The 22,270-nt window shown below is 34.8% G+C and overlaps 1 protein-coding gene across 13 annotated transcripts in view; it reads left to right on the top strand.

Annotated features, from left to right (window-relative positions):
* The window catches only part of NFIB (nuclear factor I B), a 232,978-nt gene that overhangs the window by 179,953 nt on the left and 30,755 nt on the right, over nucleotides 1-22,270 (top strand). For all 13 annotated transcript variants that reach the window (XM_059071087.2, XM_059071085.2, XM_059071084.2 and 10 more), the window contains exons 7-8: nucleotides 17,235-17,369; nucleotides 21,404-21,588. In XM_059071087.2, the coding sequence (XP_058927070.1) occupies nucleotides 17,235-17,369; nucleotides 21,404-21,588 (320 nt within the window). The remainder of the gene's footprint in view (nucleotides 1-17,234; nucleotides 17,370-21,403; nucleotides 21,589-22,270) is intronic.

Consider the following 22,270-nt stretch of genomic DNA (forward strand, 5'->3'; position numbering starts at 1 on the left):
AAGTTAAAATTTCTTGGACATAAAAGAGTAGTAATTTTAATTTTGTAGAATATAGACATGAACATTTTCAAACTGAACACTGCTTAATAGGGTTAAACATTTCGTAGGAATCTTTATAATTTGCTTAAATTCCTTCTGATAAATAGTGATAGAAATTAAATTTGTTAGAATCTACATTACATAATGTTTATGTTTTAACTTTATATTCTTTTATACATAAAGGAAGAAAAAAGAAAACTGGGCCAGTAACAAAGGGATATACAGCAGCTGTAATATTCTTTCCTAGATTCTAGAATATTTTTCTCTTGCTTAGTCTCTTTTATGAATTCCCTAGTCTTAAACCTCATGACTGGTTCTACCTCTATTGAAAACTTTGTTTTTTGGATACTGCTTTCCATCATTTTAATAGTTAAATTAATAGAACCAGGACAGCTTATCAATTTGCATGTTGAAAATTTCTTTTATTATTCTAATACTTACCCCACAAAATATACCATCTGAGAGCTTGTCTACCTTAAATTTTTTCCCACCTGAGCCAGTTCACAGACTAAATTCCTCATTGATATAATTCTTTTGAAATCATTACAGTAGTCCTTTGTAACTTCTGATGTAAGAGGAAAAATAGAGGCAGGTCTTGGTTTTTCCTCTAATTTGTTACTTTCTTGGGACTAAAGCTTGTAGTATTTTTGTGGCCGAGAATTTAACAGACTGGGAATTGGTATGCTTGAACATTTGAAACAATTCTTTGTTAGTATCACCTTGTCTCTGCCATTCTAATAGTCGCCGATCCATCTAAGCCTGAATATAAAAGTCCTAAAACACTATTTAATAGACATTTAGTGATATGGTAAATATATTTGTAATATACAGCTGGGCTTTCTAAATGGAAAATTTAACAGCTTCTTAGTCTAATGAGTATTTAAACAACTTGTAATCTTAGATAAAATGTAAATTCAGAAAGACTTTTAATGCAGTAAAATTTTATTAGTTCCTATACATTTAGAATTTGAGATAATTGAACTAAATTAACATTTATCAAATGCCTATTATTTGCCAGGACTTTTTCTAGGCATTGGGCACATAAATATGAATAAATTAAATTTCCAGCCCTTGACCTGCTGAACAGAAATATAAATATAAATTTTTATTATTTATGAAAAAAGTTTCTTCACAGAGAATAAATAATGTAAATCAGGTTATGAGGGGACTGTCTCCATGCCCAACTTACTTTTAAGCATTATGAGAAATAAATCTTTACACAAAAATCAATAAATTGGTATGTTAGCAAAAACTAGCACTACTTAGAGGTGTATTGGTATGTAATTACAATTTTAAGAGTAGTTTAAAAATGTATACTGGACACTCAAATAGGCAATATTTAGGCATCGCATTCTGGTTGCTATTAGGTACCAGAAAAAAGCACTATTTAAAAAAATTTATAGTTCTGTCATACAAATAAGTCTTCAGCTAGTTTTTCTGAAGTTTTAATATACTTCTAAGCCCTAGGGATTTATTTGTGATAAATTTGCAAATGTTCTCATTAGTAATAGAGTCTTATATGTTGTGCTCAATTTTGATTTGCACTTTGTAGAGTTCTGTAAGGATATGGTATTAAATAAATAATGAATTAAGCCAAAGACCTCAAGGGAACACTGGGGGCTAAAGAGTAATAATGCCAGCTTAGTATCATGCATTTAATCAAGTATAGGAAATAAATAACAGTCAGTAGAGTGTGGTGACACTGATAGAACCGGAATCAGAGACCAGCCTTTCATAAGTTTAAAAAAATGTCAATAGATGTGCTAGATACAAGAGCATTCAACCAAGTTTGGAAATTTTTATTTAAACAAAAATTTTAACTTTTTTATTCATAAATGAGTTTGTAGAATATTTAATATACTACTGTGTGCTGTGAATGTGAATATCCATGAGTGGATATTGACTGAATATGTTTATTAAGTTTGTGACTTCAGAACCCTTTTTCCCCCATCTAAGAATCTATAGGGAGATTTAATCCTACATTCAAATTTGGGAAAACAGTGCTCTAGCCCAAACTACAGTCTGGCAAATGATAAACTCTTAAGGTTTTTCTAGCTGTAGAAGTTGGGTGAATGAGCAGCTTTCACAAATAGTTGAGTAACTACTGACATTAAATGAAGTCCTAGAAAATGGCAAGGAAACAGCTTGGTAATCTCCTGGAAGAATGTTTAAGCTCCCTTTGGGGACCAGATAGAACACCAGCAATTCCTTACACTCCTAGAGTTTGTATCACAAGGATTAAATATAAAATGTCCAAATATCAAATTTTGAACCAGACAAAATCAAAGATACAAGCCCTTTTGATGGATACATGTGAAGAGATGGCTTGAATTTAATGTTTAAGTACAATTTTTAAGTTTTTTTGTTTAGCTTATTATTTTTAAAATATCAAAAATCAAGAACTTACAGTTCTTACAGAATTTGCAATGACTCTCCATATATTATGTCATCGGAGGGCAAACTCTGGGGAAGCCTTCATCATAGTGTATTTCATTCTCTTTGGCTATACTGCTGTATTTGAAAAATCACATTATGAACATCTTTCAAACAGAAAGGAAGACAATACGTTGTTGGTGAAGGCTTTCATCAGAATTCCTTACATTGCCTACTAATTAACAGATGTTTGTGCTCTTTCCATGTGTTGTAATCAGGAAGAGCATTTTGGATGGGACGCAATCTGTGTACATGATAGAAGGGACAATACTACTTATTAGGGGAAAGTGATACTCATATTTCTGTCCTCTGGAGGCTTAATGATTTGAAAATACAGGATTTTGTAGAAAAACCATCATGGATAATTAGTTTGAAAAAAATAACAACTTGCTGTGTGACACTGGCTCTCTAGATTGGTAGAACACAGTCTAAATTAGGAAAGTGGAAAATCCATGGGAGACAGTGTGCTTCGTTACCATATTTTACCATGAAAAGTTTCTTAGAGTGGTAAAAGGTTTTATTTCAAATCCATTTACACATTAATTTCCTATTTAAGTTTATTTTGAAGTAGTTTGGAAAGCCAGTTTCTTTTGAGTTAGTATACCACCAATATCATATACAATAAGAAGTTGATTTTTCAGGGATAGGACACAGATTATTAGAAGCCTTCCGGGACACATAGTTCAAGCTCCTTATCTGACAGATAAGCAATGTAAGTATCAGAGAGGCTGTCTCATCCATAGTGTCCAGATAATTAAGAGCAGAGCCTAGGTCTTCTTTTTCAAAGGCTGATTTTTTTTTTTTTTTTTTGTATTTTTCTGTTATCCTGCAACCCACCTAGGGAATCAATATATAAACTTACCTACATAGGGAGAAATGGACTGGGAGAATTTGAACACTGCTTAACAAGTCTTGGCAGGCGGACAGTTCTAGGGAGCTTCATGGAAGATTCTATTAGACCTTGTAGAACTAGAATAAGTGTAGAGGTGAATTTTTGAGTTTTTAGGTCTGGAAGAATTGTCAAAGCAAAATTTTAAGATGGTAAAATGTGTATCTTCTTTTTAAAAAAATCAACCTCTTAATATTTGTGCCATGATTAAGTTTTTGAACTAAAAAAAAAGGGAGATATGAGTGCTTTTGATGGATAAATGTCGAGAAGAGCTGGTTTGGATGGAATGTTTAAGCACGATATTTAAAGTTTTAAAAAGCGTTTTGTTATAGAGAATGTCAAAAATAGAATCATAAAGTGAACTTCCATGTACCATTTTTAAGCTTTAACTGTTATCAATATTTTGCCCATCTTGTTTCATTCAATATCTTCCAGTTTTTTAAGTATTTTTAAGTAAATCCCAGATAATGTGTCATTTTACTTATAAATACTTAAGTTTCTAATAGACAATGATATTTATTTTTAATACAACCCAATACCATTATTAATTTAACAAATATAACAATAATTCCTTAATATATACTGTATAACCCATGTGCAAATTCCCCAGAATATCGTATAGGTTGTTTTGTTTAAATAAAGGTCCCAAACAGACCCAATACCATATTTGTATTTTCAACTTGTCTTTAACCTATAATAGTTCTATTAACTATTTTTATATTTACTCACTTTTGTATATCATTTATTTGTTGAGTAAACCACATAAATTTATATCTTTTCATTCAACAAATACATTTAAATTGAGGAAAACCAGACCCTCCTGCTATTTGTGGCTACCATTTATTGAGCACTTACTCCCTTTCTGGATTGAGCTAAGACTTTACATATATTTTTCTTTTCAATCCTATTTCAAAACAAGCTAACATTTTACAGCTCATTAGGCTCATCACTACAGTGGTTAAGAAATTTGACATAGATACACAGATAAGTAGCAAAGATAGAATGGGAGCCCTTGTCTCTTCCGCTCCAGAATCCATGCTCATTATTACTGTATATACTGCCTTCCAAAGAAGTCATTGTCATGCTGTGTTCATGGTTTTGCAAACTAGTTACAAAACCTCTATGACAGTTTTTTTTTTTTTTTCCTAACACATATGAAACTTTACTACAAATAAATACATATAATAGCAGAAGCGTTCACAGACTCCAGGAATTCATGAGTGCAGTTCTTGGGCTGGACTCAGGTTAAGAATCTCTTTTCCTTTTAATAACAAGATGTTGTTAATGGATAATCCTAAAGTCTAGAATGTCTTTAGTTGAGGTGTGTGATATACATTCACCTTAAATTGGGCTATGTGTGTCAAAATATAAAAATTATATATTCATGGCTGTATATATATTTTTCTTTTCTATTCTAATTTTTTGCCATATGCCTACAGCACTATAATGGTGATCAGGAAACTATCAATATAAATAGTGGTATGGCCTTAGACAAAACACTTAATGTCAGTAAACTGAGTTTTCTCATCTGTGAGATAAAGTTGGATAGTAAGCTTCCTTTGTGTTATAATGTTCTGGATTTTAAATTAATTGAAGTCAGAGTATTTATAGATCTTTAATACTTGAATCTTTGAGCTTTCATTAACATGAATCTTTTTGAAGACTCTGAACATTTTCCATTTCCTAAATTATTTTTTAGATGTTTATTTTAAATGCTATTGTTGAATAACATGATAATTGGCTGTTTAGGTGCTTGGAGGCATCATATGTTTTGCCTTATACCTGAGGAATGTGCAGTTCTTACAAATACAAGCCCCATCCTGCACCATTCTGGTACAACAAATGATTGAGAGAGATTGAGTTATTATAACAGAACACTGTTATGGGATCTGTGTCTCCTACTTTGAAAATAAATGACTCAGCCAGACGGCAACATTTATATTTTCTCTAAATGACTAGGGATATAGCAATAGGAGGCCATTACCCTGTGACAATATTCTGTTTCATTGACATTATCTCACAAATGTAATTGGTCCATTACTAAATAGAGGTTTTGTTACTGATCAATTTCACGTGATTTCTAAAACCATTAAGATAATAAATATGCCATCATAGTAATTTCATTGACAGGATGTTCTTTTTTTCTTCATTTACATTTGTTAAAGGAGAAATATAGATTTAGACTGAACTTAAAAACTACAACTTATACCAGTTTTGACTACTTGTCCATTAAAAGAAACGGAATATTGTGCAGAGTAATCATATTTGCATTGAGCTGCCAAAGTGACAACCTTAAAATATTCATGATCTTTTTTGTCTGCTACACTAAACCACATCAAATCATAATTGTTCCTAAGCAATTAGTTTACTACCTAAGAGTTTAATGATTTTATTTGAAATAAGTTCCAGATCATTTCCAGGACTTTCCTGTAAATCCACTAAAGTAACACATCAGTAAAATCAACCCTAACCATTACCAGCATGTATAATAACAGCATTAGTAACAACCTAAACCTTGAGATGTCTTGTAGCATAAATGTTGCTAAATGCATGGCTTTTCCCCAAATGTTCTCTGAAAAGTCATCTGTAATCTTGTTAAATTAGAACTCTTCCAGTATCTTTCTGACTTTTACAGTTAAGGTTACGGCATTGATTTTATTTTATAGTCCATGGCTCTCAGATGCTTAACACTAATAAGCCTCTATAGCCAAGAGGTTCTCCCAAGAGGCATGGCGAATAGCAGCTATTTACCTATGCTAATATTTAATAAGCATCTAAAATATACTCCAAATCTTACATAATTGTTTGGTGCTTTTCCTCCTTTGAAATTAGATTTTCTGACATTACTCAAGATACTTTATCATCGTCTGTCTGTTGAAATGAAATTGCTTAGTGGACAAAAGTATTTTGAAGTGTTTTTTAAAAATAAGTTTTCATTTTTTCAGTATTCACTCTTTTAGCATTGTTCTTCATTATTCAAAGGTCTTTTTTTTTTTTTTTTTTTAATGTCTCAGGAAGGTGTTCATGAGCTTCAAAGGGGTTTGAGCTTTACTTGGTGTTGAGTGTTGGTGTAGCCTGGAGACCTTTTTTTTAAATAGAGCTGCGATAAACGGAGACTTGTAGAAACATGCTACTTACAGGCTTGGGTTGGAATATACTATATGGAGAGACTTAAATTATCACAAAAGGTTTCAAATTGCTCAAGGATGTGGTAATATGCTTGTGTAGTTAAGATTAAATAACTCAAAGATTAAAGTAAGAATTTTCATATGTTTAACATGAAGACTACCATATTTTCTGTTTTCTCCTTTGAAAAAGAACTGATTTCCTTAAAAGAAAAAAAGATTGAGAAATCTAATTGAAGATGATATCTTATCTCTTCTTAATGTAGCTTGCCTATTTTCTGAAGTTATTTTAGAGTGTGATAAATATATATATATGGAGATACTTTCTTAACATGGCAGCTAATTATTTTTTGAATCATCTGGCATCATCATCAAACTACTGTAGTGGGATTAAGTCCATATGTCTTGTCATAACATTCAGAGCTTTTTGTTAACTTGGAGTGTGTAGGAAGGACTTATTCACATTTGCCACAGAATCATAAAATTTTACATCTAGAAGAGTCCTTAGAAACAGATATTCAGATATTTCTTTTCAATTGTATTCTCAAAAATATATTGTTTTGCCTTTAGCCAACTAAATTGCAAACGTTACATTAAAGAATTTCATTTTACATTTTTGTAGCATCCAATATCTAAGACCAGTGAGGCATTTCCTTCTTAAAGCGTAATGTCTGGAACAGTATCAAGATCCAGTGTTGTCCACCCATCACTGGGAACTATTTATAATATTCTATGGACCTACAGGCAGTATTTTTTTCTCCAAATATGTATTTTACCATTTTTTATTATAAAAGTAAAAATTATTTGTGGGGGATTTGAAAAACAAATTGTCAAATATAAACAAGAAAATAAAAGTCACCTGTAATTCTACCACATGGAGATAACTCGTTAATATTTGGATATATTATATGCCAGTCTAGTTTCTATATATTTTTTCTATGCGTATCCTATGTATTCTATGTCAAGTAAAATTTTTGCACTAAATTGGGCTTATACAATATATGCTATTTTGTAAAGTCTTTTCTGTTTTTTTTTTTCGTCTTTTATTTATAATATAATAGCATATTACCATGTCATTCAATTTCCACTTTAAAATGCTGTATAGTATGCCTCCACTTTATAATGCTGTATAGTATGCCACCCTTTGGCTATACTATACAGTTTTTTTTTTTTTTTTTTTTTTTTATTGCGGTACGCGGGCCTCTCACTGTTGTGGCTTCTCCTGTTGCGGAGCACAGGCTCTGGACGCGCAGGCTCAGCGGCCATGGCTCACAGAGCTAGCCGCTCCGCAGCATGTGGGATCTTCCTGGACCAGGGCACGAACCCATGTCCCCTGAATCGGCAGGCGGATTCTCAACCACTGCACCACCAGGGAAGCCCTATACTATACAGTTTTGAAGGTCTCCTTTACTTGTGGATGTTTAGATAGTTTCCAAGTTTTTGTATAGTTAATGAAGATACAGTGAACATCGTTGCATACAAATCTTTGTACTTAAATCTGATCATTTTGTTCCTGTCTAGTTCTGTTCATTGTCCCCAGTGCCTGGCATATTGTCTGGCACTAAATCACCAAATACATAGATGCTCAATGAAATTTTGTTAAAGGAATAAATACATTCCTACTGTAGAATTCCTGAGTTAAATATTATGTCCATTTCTAAGGCTTTTGATAAATATTGGCACAAAATCTGGAAAGGTCTTATCAATTTATATTCTCACTAGCAGTGCCTGAGTGGTTTAACTCCACTGTCATATCCATACTACTTAGACACAGCACATGGCTCTATAAGCAATTTTGAAGCATGTCCTCTGAAATATATTTAAAGAACAGTGAATCTATGGCCTTGTGACTCTACCCATGCATCTCTTTTCTATCATTTATATTTCATTTAAACCAATGGGCACCACAGTACATCTTTTCTTGCCTGGAGCTGAGAGAGCCACATTTTATTGTGAAGGAAATGGGGAAATGGAGAGGGTACCTCAGGGAATATGCAAAGCTTTCAAGTGAAGATACCTTCTTGGTCTCTCTCCTTTCTTGTCCTACAGACTCACTCCCTCGGGGTACTTCCCCACATAGGTCCTTTTTTTTTTTTTAACATCTTTATTGGAGTATAATTGCTTTACAATGGTGTGTTAGTTTCTGCTATATAACAAAGTGAATCAGCTATATGTATACATATATCCCCATATCCCCTCCCTCTTGCATCTCCCTCCCACCCTCCCTGTGCCACCCCTCTAGGTGGTCACAAAGCACCAAGCTGATCTATCTGTGCTATGCAGCTGCTTCCCGCTAGCTATCTATTTTACATGTGGTAGTGTGTATATGTCCATGCTACTCTCTCACTTCGTCCCAGCTTACCCTTCCCCCTCCCCGTGTCCTCAAGTCCATTCTCTATGTCTGCGTCTTTATTCTTGTCCTGCCCGTAGGTTCATCAGAACCTTTTTTTTTTTTTAAAGATTCCATATATATGTGTTAGCATATGGTATTTGTTTTTCTCTTTCTAACTTAGTTCACTCTGTATGACAGTCTCTAGGTCCATCCAACTCATTACAAATATCCCAATTTCATTTCTTTTTATGGCTGAGTAGTATTCCATTGTCTACACATGCCACATCTTCTTTATCCATTCACCTGTCTATGGATGGACACTTAGGTTGCTTCCATGTCCTGTCTATTGTAAATAGAGATGCAATGAACATTGTGGTCCATGACTCTTTTTCAATTATGTTTTTCTCAGGGTATATGCCCAGTAGTGGGATTGCTGGGTCATATGGTAGTTCTATTTTTAGTTTTTTAAGGAACCTCCATACTGTTCTCCACAGTGGCTGTATCCCCACATGGGTCCTTTATCTACAGGTAAAACTTAGGAAAGTAAGGATCAGTATGGTTCCCCACAGGGAAACAGTAGAAATAAATCCATCAAAGCTCTGGGCCGGGATCTTCTGTGCTTGGGAATTGCAGTATTTTACATAACATTTTTAAGGTTATAAATAGCCTCTCCTCTAAACTTTCCTCTCCTGCACACAATTTACCCCCAGGCAAAAACAGAGGAAGAGAAGCCTGGGTCTCTTTCAGTGCTCAGTTGGCAGAGGATCCTCCCTGCCTTCTCCTTGTCCTCCAGGCACAGGGCTGAAGCTGTTTCCCTGTCTCAGGACAGACTCCGGATTTATGGCCTGAAGTAGAAGTATCAGATTTCCAGCTCCTGAAGTCGTCCCACACACCAGCTTTAGTAGCCTCTCATTTATTATCTCATGTATTATAAAGAGCATTATTATTTTATACAGATGGGTCATTCCTTTTTCATGTTGTCATGCAGCTTTCACCCCAACATTTTAATGGAAAGCAGGAATTCCCCAGTTTAGCTAACGTTCACTTGTCAGTCTGTTTTGTGTTGCTTGACAGAGTTTCAATGGAGTAACGGGCATGTTAACCACCTTTGCCTTCTTCCAATGAGTTTGGTCTCTGAAGAGCTTTTCTATATCCAGAGTTTGTATAAATCTATAAAGCTATTTAAAATCCAGAGAAGTCTAAAATCTGTAAAAAATAAATAAACTTGGAAAACTATGAGGGGTATTAAGTTAGTAAGACTTGTCAATATAATAAAATCTTGTCAAATCCTAGTCACAGGACTCCCTAAGCTAAATGTTCCTACATATGCACTTTTCTTCTTTGATCTGTATCATGCTCATACCAAAGGACCAAAGTTTCATTGCACCTTGAGTTTTCTTCTGCAAAAAAAAGAATCCTGTAATATCTACTCAGCAGCTTGATAATGTAAAAAATAAGGAAGATATTTTTAACAATGATTGTAGCTTTATAAGCACCTCATAATAAAATATACCTTAACATTAAATACTGGAAAATAGGAGAAGTCGGCAAGTGGTGATTTGTATCAAGAGGGTTCTTTTAGACTTGTTTACAAGTATGACATGTAAATAAGAAAGACAACTTAGGAAGATGTAAAAGGATTGGAATTTTAAAAGATTTTGAGGCAATTTGCTTCTTTGTTAACTAGATAGAAATATGTTTTTCTAAATCATAGGAATGGCACAGTTAATATATTTTAAGTTAGTGTTATGCTATGCTGAAAAGAACAGCTTCATAGAAATTCAAGAATTCTTGTGTGCTCTTACATAATTGACTTCAAATAGTTGTAAACTGTAAGTGTCATGTAGGGAAGAAGAATAGGAATTTTTTTTTTAAAGAAGATGATGTGTTTTGTACATAGGCGATAGAAATTCGATTTGTAACCTTAATCCACTGAAGCATATTGGAAAAGCTAACATATTGCTCTCCTATATGTGAAAAAGGAGCAGGTGCCCCGGACAGGCAGGTGTTGAGGTAGCTGTTGGAGCTTGCCCTAGATCACCAGTTGACTTCAGTGAAGTTCTACTAACAGGTGGCTAACTGATTGGAGTGTCATGTGACATTTATCCCGGGAGCGACTTGGATGACAGGTTGCTACAGACTGAGGAAAGGGTCTTTGCTTTGATGAAGAAATTGCCAAAACTCATGTCTCATTAGTGTTTCCTAAGGTTCTTTGGAAGTGAACAACAGTTTAATTAAGGGCTGACGTAAACACGTTTCTGCACACTTTCCCTGCAGCGTTTTAGCACATTAGAATTGATCAAAATTGTTGCCTTGGGCTGACTTGAACAGATATACATCTGGAGCGCCATTTGTGCAAGCTGCCGACTAGTCGAGTACATACGCTGTGTTTCACAGCAATGCTCTTCCTTTGTAGATGAAATTACGTTGTTGGGAGATGAGTTGATCTAACTCTTTATTTGCTTAAGCCTCTATCTCTTTGAAGTGTTGCGGTGAAATGAATGACACATCAGGGCTTAGGATGTATGTACGTCAGAGTGCCAAAAAAACTTGTATGGCTAGTAAAAATTATGTGATAACTTGCTTCTGCAAAATACTTATTTAAAGGCATGTTTAAGTCTAAATGAACTGACTTATATAAGTAACCTACATGAACTTTTTCTTACATGGTAGTCTTCTATTATGTATTTAACTACGCAATTGGTTCCTGAAGCCATAGCTAATTGTCCAATTATAAATCTATACATGGGTGTAGACACTGAAGATGAGCACCATCAATGTGAATCTCCTTTAAAAAGATAGCGTCTCTAATTTTTTGCCGTTAAGAAGAATCCTTTCTATATTCCAGTATTATCACACTTGCAATTATTTAATGAATTTTTATATTTAATGTTTGTCCTCTCTGCTGAACTGTAAGCATCACCAGGACAGGGAGCAGGTTGTCTTGTTTAACATCTTGAACTTGATGCCTTTCCTTAGTTTCTCACACTTAGTAGAAGCTCAGTGACTGATTTTGTATTCTCTCTTTGCTTTACATTCAGTTCCTTCTCATCTGGTGGTATCTATTCATGCATCATACATTTTAAGATAGACTGACTGTGGTTGTTTCACTCATCCTACGCTACTGGTTATCATTCCCTCAGATAGCTTCTTTCACATGCAAGAGATTCTAAAATAAACTGCCTAGACACAGTGTCTGCTCCACCTCTTCTACCTTCTTTTAATCCTAGATTTAAAAAAATGCTTTTCCTCAGTAGCATGATCTTGTACTCCACATTTTTTTTTGTGCCCTTGATAAAATCATCTTCTGTAGGAGGTAAGCCATTAGTCAACTTTTTTAAGCATACATATAGGTATGCTATGGATATAACAAGTACAAAATAATAATGAAAAAAAATCAAATAATATAAGACACAATCATAAGATCATTAAGGAAATCTAGACCACCAAAATTCTTTAGGAGGGATTACTTAAAGAGAAAGTAAATCAAGTTGGTTCAGTGGATAAAATATTGTTCTATAAATGGAATAAGAGGGCAGAAAAACAATTTTGTAGCCCAAGGGACTATCCGATGCTAGGAAAGGCACAGAGTTAGAAGCACAACCCTTCTGCCCCCCCTTCTCCTCCAGGAGGCCATAAACAAATTAGCTTAAAGTTTAAATAAAATAGAATGGTAAGGAGAGACTAAAGTAAAAATGTGGTACCATGATGTTAGAATGAGGAAGGTTTCATCTGAAGGAGATGATTCCAACTACTGTTTTTATGATGAAGCACGATGAGGAATGTTTAAGAAAGAGAAGAGACAGGAAATTCTTGATTTAACCATTTAATGAAATGGGCCGAGTTGGGGAATGGAAAAAAAATAGAGCTTTTGGAAAGTTTTCCCTTTGGCAGTCAATTCATTTATATAGTGCTGCTTTCCAAATTATATTTAAATTTCTTTGCCTGGTTTCAAGCCCTCACTGTCCTCTGCTTCCCTCTCCTCCACCACCAGCAGCTCCTGCCTCCTTCCCACCAGTAAAAATACCAGCTAATCCTTTTCGTATCATCTGGCTTCTCTCTTCAACTTCTTTATTTCATGTATTACTCAACTTATGCATTAATAGTATGTATTATTATTCAACTTATTGTATATTTATATATTATTCAACTTTATTATTATTCAACTTATTTTCAACATAATCTTTTTATGTATGATTCTTCCTGCTTGAAGGACATTAGAATGTGAAAAGCATGACATTTGTTTTTCTCCACAGAAAGGTCACGTAAAAACATCTTTCCTATATATCCACTCCTCAAACATGTTTTTTCTGTAGCATACTAGAGCATTAAAAATAGCAACGATATCATTTTTCAGTTTGGCATGAGGTCTATTGGACTTCAGACATTCAAAATAAAATTAAAATAAAAACAATGCGAGCTTGATTCATGCTTAAAATGCAATAGCTAGAAACTCTACCCTTATATCTCCCAGATAATTGACCTTTTATTTTTATTCCCTCTTTAGGCCAGAGGTTTTTTTTTTTCTTTGTGAGGGGGTAGGGGGTTCATTTTGTGTCACCTTAAGTACTTAGTGCCTTGTACAGGCTGTATAGCAGTATATTTTTATTGATTAATGAGCCCAAGGTTAATTTCACTTAGTGGGAAAACAAAGGCAGTTAAGCCTACTTTCTAATACTTCCATTCTTTATCTGTTTGTTAAAAAAACTGTTTCACTATGGACAGTGGACCTTCCCATTCTTATTTTTACTTACTTTAAGCTAATTTTGTTGTTTAAAAAGAAGGCAGTTTATGGTCCCTTTTACAACTTGGAGAGTGAATTTTATTTTGTTTCTGCAGTGTTGGCCTCTATGATTCCCCTGTGTGTTTTGAACATGAAGGTACCATTATTATTCAGTGTATGCCTAAAGAGAACTAGAAAATAAATGGACCTGTAATAATTACCCAGTAAAGCCAAGTGTATCATTTTGACTAAGAAATTGCAAAGGCTTCGCTTCTCAAAAATTACATAATCACCTATATTGTTGAATTTCTCTGTACAAACACCCCTGATTTATATGCCCTTTATGAAAAGAGGCTCATGTGAATTCGCCTGGGTTTAATGAAAATTCTGAAATAGTTGTTTTAGTTGCAATAGTCTTGGTTGATCTTCTCCAGAAATGACATAACTAGAATGACACTCAGTCTGCTTCCCAAACTCTGGTCATATTTAATTGTTTTTAAATGATATATAGTATATGCTTTATTACTTATACTGCAGAGTCTTTAGGAACTCATTTACCCACGTTAATTTAATTCAAAATTTATATTGAAGCACAAGTAAAGCATAAGAGTGACAATAGAAACTTACCAGTTTCTTTTTCTAAGAGTTAATTTTTTTTTTTTTTTTTTTTTTTTTTCTGTACATGGGCCTCTCACTGTTTTGGCCTCTCCTGTTGCGGAGCACAGGCTCCGGACGCGCAGGCTCAGCGGTCATGGCTCACGGGCCTAGCCGCTCTGTGGCATGTGGGATCTTCCCGGACCGGGGCACGAACCCGTGTCCCCTGCATCGGCAGGCGGACTCTCAACCACTGCACCACCAGGGAAGCCCTAAGAGTTAATTTTAAATTAAAAATTTGGAATGGAAACTTATTACATCATCTATAAAGTGAGGGATGTTATAGAGGTTCTTTCCACCTCTAACAACCTATATGTCTGTGATTAACTTGCAGCAGGCCAAAACCTATATTTGTGTATTACCTTTTTTTAAAAAAAATAAATTTATTTATTTGTTGCTGCTCATGGGCTTTCTCTAGTTGTGTTGTGCGGGCTTCTCATTGCGGTGGCTTCTCTTGTTGCTATGGGCTCTAGGCGCACAGGCTTCAGTAGTTGTGGCGCACTGGATTAACTGCTCCGCCGCATGTGGGATCTTCCCGCACCAGGGCTCGAACCCATGTGCCCTGCATTGGCAGGTGGATTTCTTAACCACTGTACCACCATGGAAGGCCCTGTGTATTACCTTTTAAAATCACATAGCTCTTAAGTGGAGTCAAATATTATTTTTGGCATTTTTAAGGTAACTTAGCTGAAATTAACTTCCTTTGCCTATTTTTTAAATGGTTTAAAAAGTTTCTTTTTTTTTTTTATGTAGCAGCATTAGTTGCTGTGGTTTTGTTAGTTAAAGTTTCTTTCCTTTCTTTTTTTTTTTTCTTTTTGAGAAAGATATAAGGAAATGGTACACTGATTCATCAAAGTTCTGATAGGTTAGTGACAGCCAGTTAGTCACAAATTGTAGCTTACGGCTACAAGTACGCCTGTCATTTTTTTGTAGACTATGATGTCTACTGTAGTTACAGTAGCATATGTATTCTTTACATGCCAGTGTGCTGAAAACATATATTTAATTTTATTGGATGCCTTTACCAGAGCTTAGGTAATTTTTAAAATGGTAAAACAGTGATAACTAGTTTCTTATATTAATAGCACCATGAAGTATTTTTCTCATGTCAAAAAAAAGTTCTTAATTAAAAATTCAAATTGTAGATATATATTTTATGTGTGATAAAGTCTTGGGGTTTTTTTCTTTTAATAAAATTTTCTCCTTTTATGAAGAGAAATATGAAAATATTTCTTAAACTGAAGTATTTATAGGTGAAATTATATGATGCCTGGGATTTGCTTCAGAGTAATGCAGGGGGAGGGATTATAGATGGGCTAAAGATGAAATAATTGAATAATTGAAGAAGCTGAGTGATGAGTACTGGAGAAGAATCCATTATTATTCTGTCTACCTGTGTATATATTTAAAGTTTTTGATAATAGAAATCTAAACTTCATGGCTCATGTGATTTTTGGAACATTTTACTATACATTTATAAACCTCTGTAAAAATCAGCATTGCTCTAGGTGTTGGAAAAAGGGCACATCTCTCCTTACCAACTGGAGTTCCCTCCTGAATTCCGTATTCCAACTAGCTGTATGGTATAGTCTCATGGTCACCCAAGATGATGACTTTCTAAATTAGTTATTTATTGAATTGGGTTAATTCTGTTGAAATATCTATTATTGCATTAGCTCTATCTCTACTCTTATTTCAAGTCTCATATCTGTCTTTTGGCAGTATTAAATATTTGTGAGATGAATGAATGAATGAAGCCCTGAATACTTCTCCTGTCATAGCACTTTTTATAATTCCTTTTTAACTTGTCTGTATCCCCTGTCTAGATTTCAAGTTCTATAGAGGCTGAAGCCAAATCTAGGTCACAGTTGTGTCCCCAGTATCTAGTGGAGTGTCTGGCCTACACTAGACCTTCAGTAAATATCTATGGAATGAATGTAGTAATTAATTTATCTTCTTAAGTGGTATCCAGGATTACTGTCTTTATTTCAGCTAATTCATCCTCCATGTAGTTTCTGGAAGGATTGCTCTACACAACAAATATGATCCTATTTTGCCCATCAATAATCTTTTCTTATCGGGGTTAGCATTCAGACATTTATACATGAAATCTGAGACCCCTTATTGTGTGGGTCCTGCCAGCTGTTCGCTCCCTCTCTCATCTTTGTACTTCACCACTCCACAGACTATGTGTAGTACTTACATATTTTATGCCCCCCTCCTTTGGAACATTTCCTCCTTCTGGAAATGTCACCCCCATCCATGTTTTAAACATGGTGTCACTGGGGGCACCATCCTTAACCTGGGGAAGCTGAGGTGATCACTGCCGCTGTGCAGTGAGGCTGGAGAAGTAGCAGCAAACACCACAACACCTCTGCTCTCAACACACTTTCTCCTTCTCAACTGTTGACAACCATTTTCTTCTTACCGTGAATATCCCTACAGCAGCAATTACTTTTTTATTTTTTGTAACATCCTCCCTTTACCTGACAAATAGAGGAACCCAATAAATATTTGCAGAATGAACAAATTAAGGAATGTCTTTTTTGCTAAACAAGTAATGAGTTTTCCATAAAAGATGTTAAATCAGTGATAGATTATACTTACCAGCGTACTCAAGGGTTGTTTTTCACATTTGCACCAGGTTTTCTCTATTTTTTCAATCGGTCAAAAGACAAACGCCTGAATTGTATACATTTAAGAATGAAATGCTGAGGTTAGAAAAGACCTTGATGTGAACCAAGGGACTGAGGGAAACGTGATGCTTAGTTGTTCAGAAGTTCAAAATTTATTTAGTGATCAGAATTATTCCGATGATACTGTTAATGAAGCCTTGGGTTAACTTCAGTGGAGATTGTTTCTGATAGATATTTCAAAGCTCCAACGTAGCTGGGTCTTTGACCCTCAGTATGTATTTTGTAAAAGAGCAAAAAGTACAAAAATCATAAAATGTTGGAAAATGAGATCTCTTACTAGGTTGATGTGAACCTTGCAGCTTAAGAAATTGTAAAGCTTGGGCTTTCCTCTCTTTCTTTGCAGATATGTCTTCTCCGACTACTATGAAGAAGCCTGAAAAGCCATTGTTCAGCTCTACATCTCCACAAGATTCCTCCCCAAGATTGAGCACTTTCCCCCAGCACCATCATCCCGGAATACCTGGAGTTGCACACAGTGGTAAGGAGTTTCAAGCATAAAGTAGAAACCTCCCTCTTGTTTGCAGACCCTAAGCCCTCAAGGATGGATCAAGACTCTATCCTTATAGCTAAGGTGACCTATTTTCTCAACCAAAGAGAGAGGGTTGTAATCTGATCCAATGAGGAAAGATTTTAAAGCCATATAATTAAATAGCATCTACATAATGTATTTTTAAATTGCCTGTATTGGAAAGATTACAATCACAAAAAATAAGAAAATATATAGTTATCTTAACAGTAGCTTCCAGGTTGGTCCTAATTTTATATATTTTACTAAGAAAAAGATGGAGTTTCAAGTATGCTGCTGAGTTAGAGTATTTCCAGCAGCATTGATATATAGACACTATTTCCATAGATACTATTTTCTCTACAGAAATCAGTATTTTAACTACTTATTTGGGAGTAAAATTAATCAGAAAAATAAAAGAAGTACTTTTCTTTGACAATTATTTCATATATATAAATCCTTCCTGTGGGCTAGTACACTTGATATTATGTTTAATATCATAATTTAAATAGGAGAAAGAATCCAATATTTCACATGTATACTTTGAGGAATAATTAATGTTAAATCCTCTTTCAAAATTAAAAATGAGATATAATTCATAAGCAATACTCCATACTTTTTACCTATTGCTCTTAAACCCTAGAGAGGAGTAGTTTGAATTTTAGGTGGAGAAAGTTTATTATATTAAAAAAAATACATTTATAGTGATACTCTTATTGGTTTAAATTTATGGTGAGACAACTCTTTATTCTTCAAAAAAATTGAATCTAGTTTTTAAACCTTTATTCAAGGGATATAACATCTGTTTATAATAAAGTTCTTAGCTTTGGTCTATAAATATATATTGATATATATTATCCCTATACTTAAAAATGCATGGCCTTCAATGCTATCATTAAGACAATTATAAAATTAAGAGAAGAATATACAAGTCAGCTGTGGTATATAAAATTTTTTATATTTATTTATTGTTACTACTAAGATAAATGAAAAAAATCAGTAACTATTTCATACATTTGTAACTTTGAGTATTTGGGCAAAATTAACTTAGAAGTCAAATCACCCATTTATTATGATATCTGATTAAAGTGTTCATATTTCTAATATTTGGAAAAATTCAACAGTACATTTTTACGTAATAAACTATGAGAGATCTAGATAAGCCTTCCACCTTTGTCCTTTACCATATATATGTTCAATATGTAATATATTAGGGCCTGTGGCAGACACCTTATCATGAGAAACAGTTTCTCTCCTTAAAGAGCTCATGGCATAGTGAGGAGAGAGAGGGACCATATCATCAGCCAGGCATCGAATATGAACAGGATTACATTCTTGGAGGAGGATTAGATGCCTGGAAGAGGTGTGTTCTCAACTGAAGTTTGAAGAGTAAGTTCACAAGAAGGAACAAGCCAGGGGGATGGTCATTTCAGGCAGAGTGGACAGCATGTATCAGTGCAGTAGAGGTCATTGCAGCAAGGAACTGCCATATGTTGAAGGATCCGCAAATGTTGAAATGTGCCCTGAATAGGAGAGAGTGGCCAGAGATGAGGCCAAAGAAGTGGAGCAAGACTGGGTCTTAAAGCACTTGAGGTCTGTACAAACCTGTGAAGTTGTTGGGATTTTATTATTGAAGCAGTAGGGAGCCATTGAAAGATTCTTAGCAGAGAAGTTCCATGATTTAAATGATACATATTTTTAAATTATTAATTTGAGACTATACAGGATATATTGGAAGGAGCAAGACTGGAGGAAAGAAGGCAATTAGGAAGACTTTGTAATATCTAGGCAAGGAATACATAAATATGCATGTATGTATGAATTCTTTCATAAAGAAGGGAAACATTTTCTGCCTTGTAGTTTGCTTTTCTTTCTTTAAAGGACTAGAATGACTTTTATTGATAAAGTAGCCATTTTTACTTTCATTGGGAATTCTACGTTCTATCTAGTTTGTATCAGGCCAGCCAGAGCTTATTTGAGCATAAGTATGTGGGAGCCCAGAGATTTGAGCTCTGATTTGCTATGTACCAGTTCAGATCAAAAGAGATCTCTTCCAAAACTACCAATGCCAAATGATCTTAAAGCCCAGAGGACCCATGATGGAGCTATGTATATATCCTCCAAGGTTTTGTATACAGATATAAGTAAAGACGGTGGTTAAATTGAGGTGAGATTAGGAGCACTTCAACACTAAGTCAAAAGATGTGCAATTTAATTTAGGCGTTGACATTTTCTTAAATTATACATTCAAGTGTGTATACTTCTTAAATAAAGTAGTATTTCAACAAGGAGTTTTGTTTTAAGAAATATGTAATTGTTCTCTGAAATGCATCCTTTTGATGGAGGATGCTCAAACTTCAGTGTGTGCAAAGATTACGTGGGGCACTTGTTTAAAATGCACTTTCTGGTGCCTCACCCCTGGAGGTCCTCATCTAGTAGGTCTGTGGTTAGGCCCAGGAATCTGTACTGTAGCAACAATCCAGAGGATTCTGAGTTCCCTGGACATTCAGGGAGCAGAGTTGTGACCATAAAACTGAGTTTATGATTCTTCTGTGATGTACATTTTAAATTTCTTGTATCTTCTGAAAAAGCTTTCTTTGGGGAAGATAAGGAATATCCCTTAAGGTTAATTTGTTTTGTACGTAATTACAAAGCTGGAAATAAGTCATTCCAGATGATTTTCATTGATAGGTCATGGAAGGAATTTATTTTTCATATTGTTTGCTACATTGTCTCATAAAACACTAAACATTTATCATATAAATTTCCTATGATCTGGATCAAAATTGTAAATAGAAATAGACAGTTAATCTTCACTTCTATATTATAATGGTTGATACTTTTAAATTGTACTTATGTAAAGTACAAATTCAACATCATGGAGATAATGATTGTGCAATTGCATTCTTTCCCCATTTTTAAACTTCAGCATTATACTTTAAAAACTAAATAATAAATTATGATCACACTAATTTTGAAAAATTACAGTAAAATTAAACATTATGTACATCACATATGTTTTGTACATTATTTCTCTTTATAAAATATGTGATTTATGGGTAAGTTAATATGCCTATATGAAAGTTTAAATTTGCATTTCTGAGGGTTTTGTTCTTGGTCTTATCTCAATAATGTCTTTTTTTTTTTTTTTTTTTTTTGGTGGTTCGCGGGCCTCTCACTGTCGTGGCCTCTCCCGTTGCGGAGCACAGGCTCCGGACGCGCAGCCTCAGCGGCCATGGCTCACGGGCCCAGCCGCTCCGTGGCATGTGGGATCTTCCCGGACCGGGGCACGAACCCGTGACCCCTGCATCAGCAGGCAGACTCTCAACCACTGCGCCACCAGGGAAGCCCAATAATGTCTTTTGAGCTACATGTAGTAAAAGTTAGAGTAGGAAGAAAATAGAACTCTTTTGGTTTTAAAAGGAACCTTTTCATTACAAAAAAGAGTTTCCAGGTTTATGTTCATATATTCCAAAGCATTTATACAACGATCAAGTAATTATTCAGGACATTACTAATTATTGGCTTCCCTTCTAAATAATGCAAACTATTTACTTAAAATTGGAGTACACTTCTGTTTTGAATTTTGGTAGAAACTGTGTGGGTCCCCTGTGCTTTACTTAATGCTGTGACTTGGTCTGTACTTAGAAGACAAAGACTTTTTAATCAAAGAATGTGTTCTGATGGGAAATAACTTTGCTTAAAGAAATATTTTATGAATTATTGGCTTAACCTGTAAAAGAGAACCTTCTTTTTTTAAAACCATTCATAGATCTAGAAAGCAAGACTGTTCGTTCCCTAGACTGGAGGTGATATCTGTGTGGGCTTAGCAGTCCTGGCATGGAGGATAATAGTAAAAGACTAGCTTATTTTAAGAGAGTTTGGTTAAATCAGAGGGAGGAAATGAAGAGCCTTCGGTTGTATAGTTTCCCAGGATTCTGTAGGATTGGGACGGAGCAGTATGGCCAACAGCTAATGAGTCCTCTTTCCTTTCCTGTCTCCTGCAGTCATCTCAACTCGGACTCCACCTCCACCCTCACCGTTGCCATTTCCAACACAAGCTATTCTCCCTCCAGCCCCATCGAGCTACTTCTCTCATCCAACAATCAGATATCCTCCCCACCTGAATCCTCAGGATACTCTGAAGAACTATGTACCTTCTTATGACCCATCCAGTCCGCAAACCAGCCAGGTAAAAATGAGAGAGAACATATAATTAAAGCACAGGTCTAACGGTAAGCCCTGAAGCTTACTTAGACAGTGTGTCTGGCAGAACAGCAAGCTTTTGAAATCCATCTTCAGGAAGTTTCTTGGTGACTCACTAAGTTTTTATTGAAAGGTGGCTGAATGACAGGTAGGAAGTGTGTTGCCCCAAAGGAAGGGGCACATTTGTGAAGATGTTCTTGGTTTGATGTTTTGGGATTTTCACTGAGTGAAGAGAAGGTTAATTTAGAAGGTCCACTGACAAAAATGTTCTGAGCTGGAGTTCACACCTCTGAAATACCTGGTTTGACACAGACAAAGTGCTTATTTCAGGCAGAAGCGAAGTATGAGCTAAAATAAACACACACAAAAGACCTTACAGTTGTATTTATAGACCAACTATTAGGTATTAAAATAAGCTTTGGTAATGTAAACATTTTCAGTGTTTGATGACTACTTGAATATTCTTTGCTCAGACATGACTGTGTTTCATAATGAGTGACATTACCAGAAGTCTTTTTTTTTTTTTTAATTTTTATAATGGTAAACACTGTGCAGTGGCTTTAAGGATTCTTTGTATAAGTGTAGTGACCCATGTGCCTTCCTCATTCCCTAAACATGTGGTTTCTCCTATGGAGAGGTCACTTCATGGGGATTTGGTATAAGAGGAT

The sequence above is a fragment of the Kogia breviceps genome, chromosome 8, assembly GCF_026419965.1.
Source record: "Kogia breviceps isolate mKogBre1 chromosome 8, mKogBre1 haplotype 1, whole genome shotgun sequence".
NCBI classification, from domain to species: Eukaryota; Metazoa; Chordata; class Mammalia; order Artiodactyla; family Physeteridae; genus Kogia; species Kogia breviceps.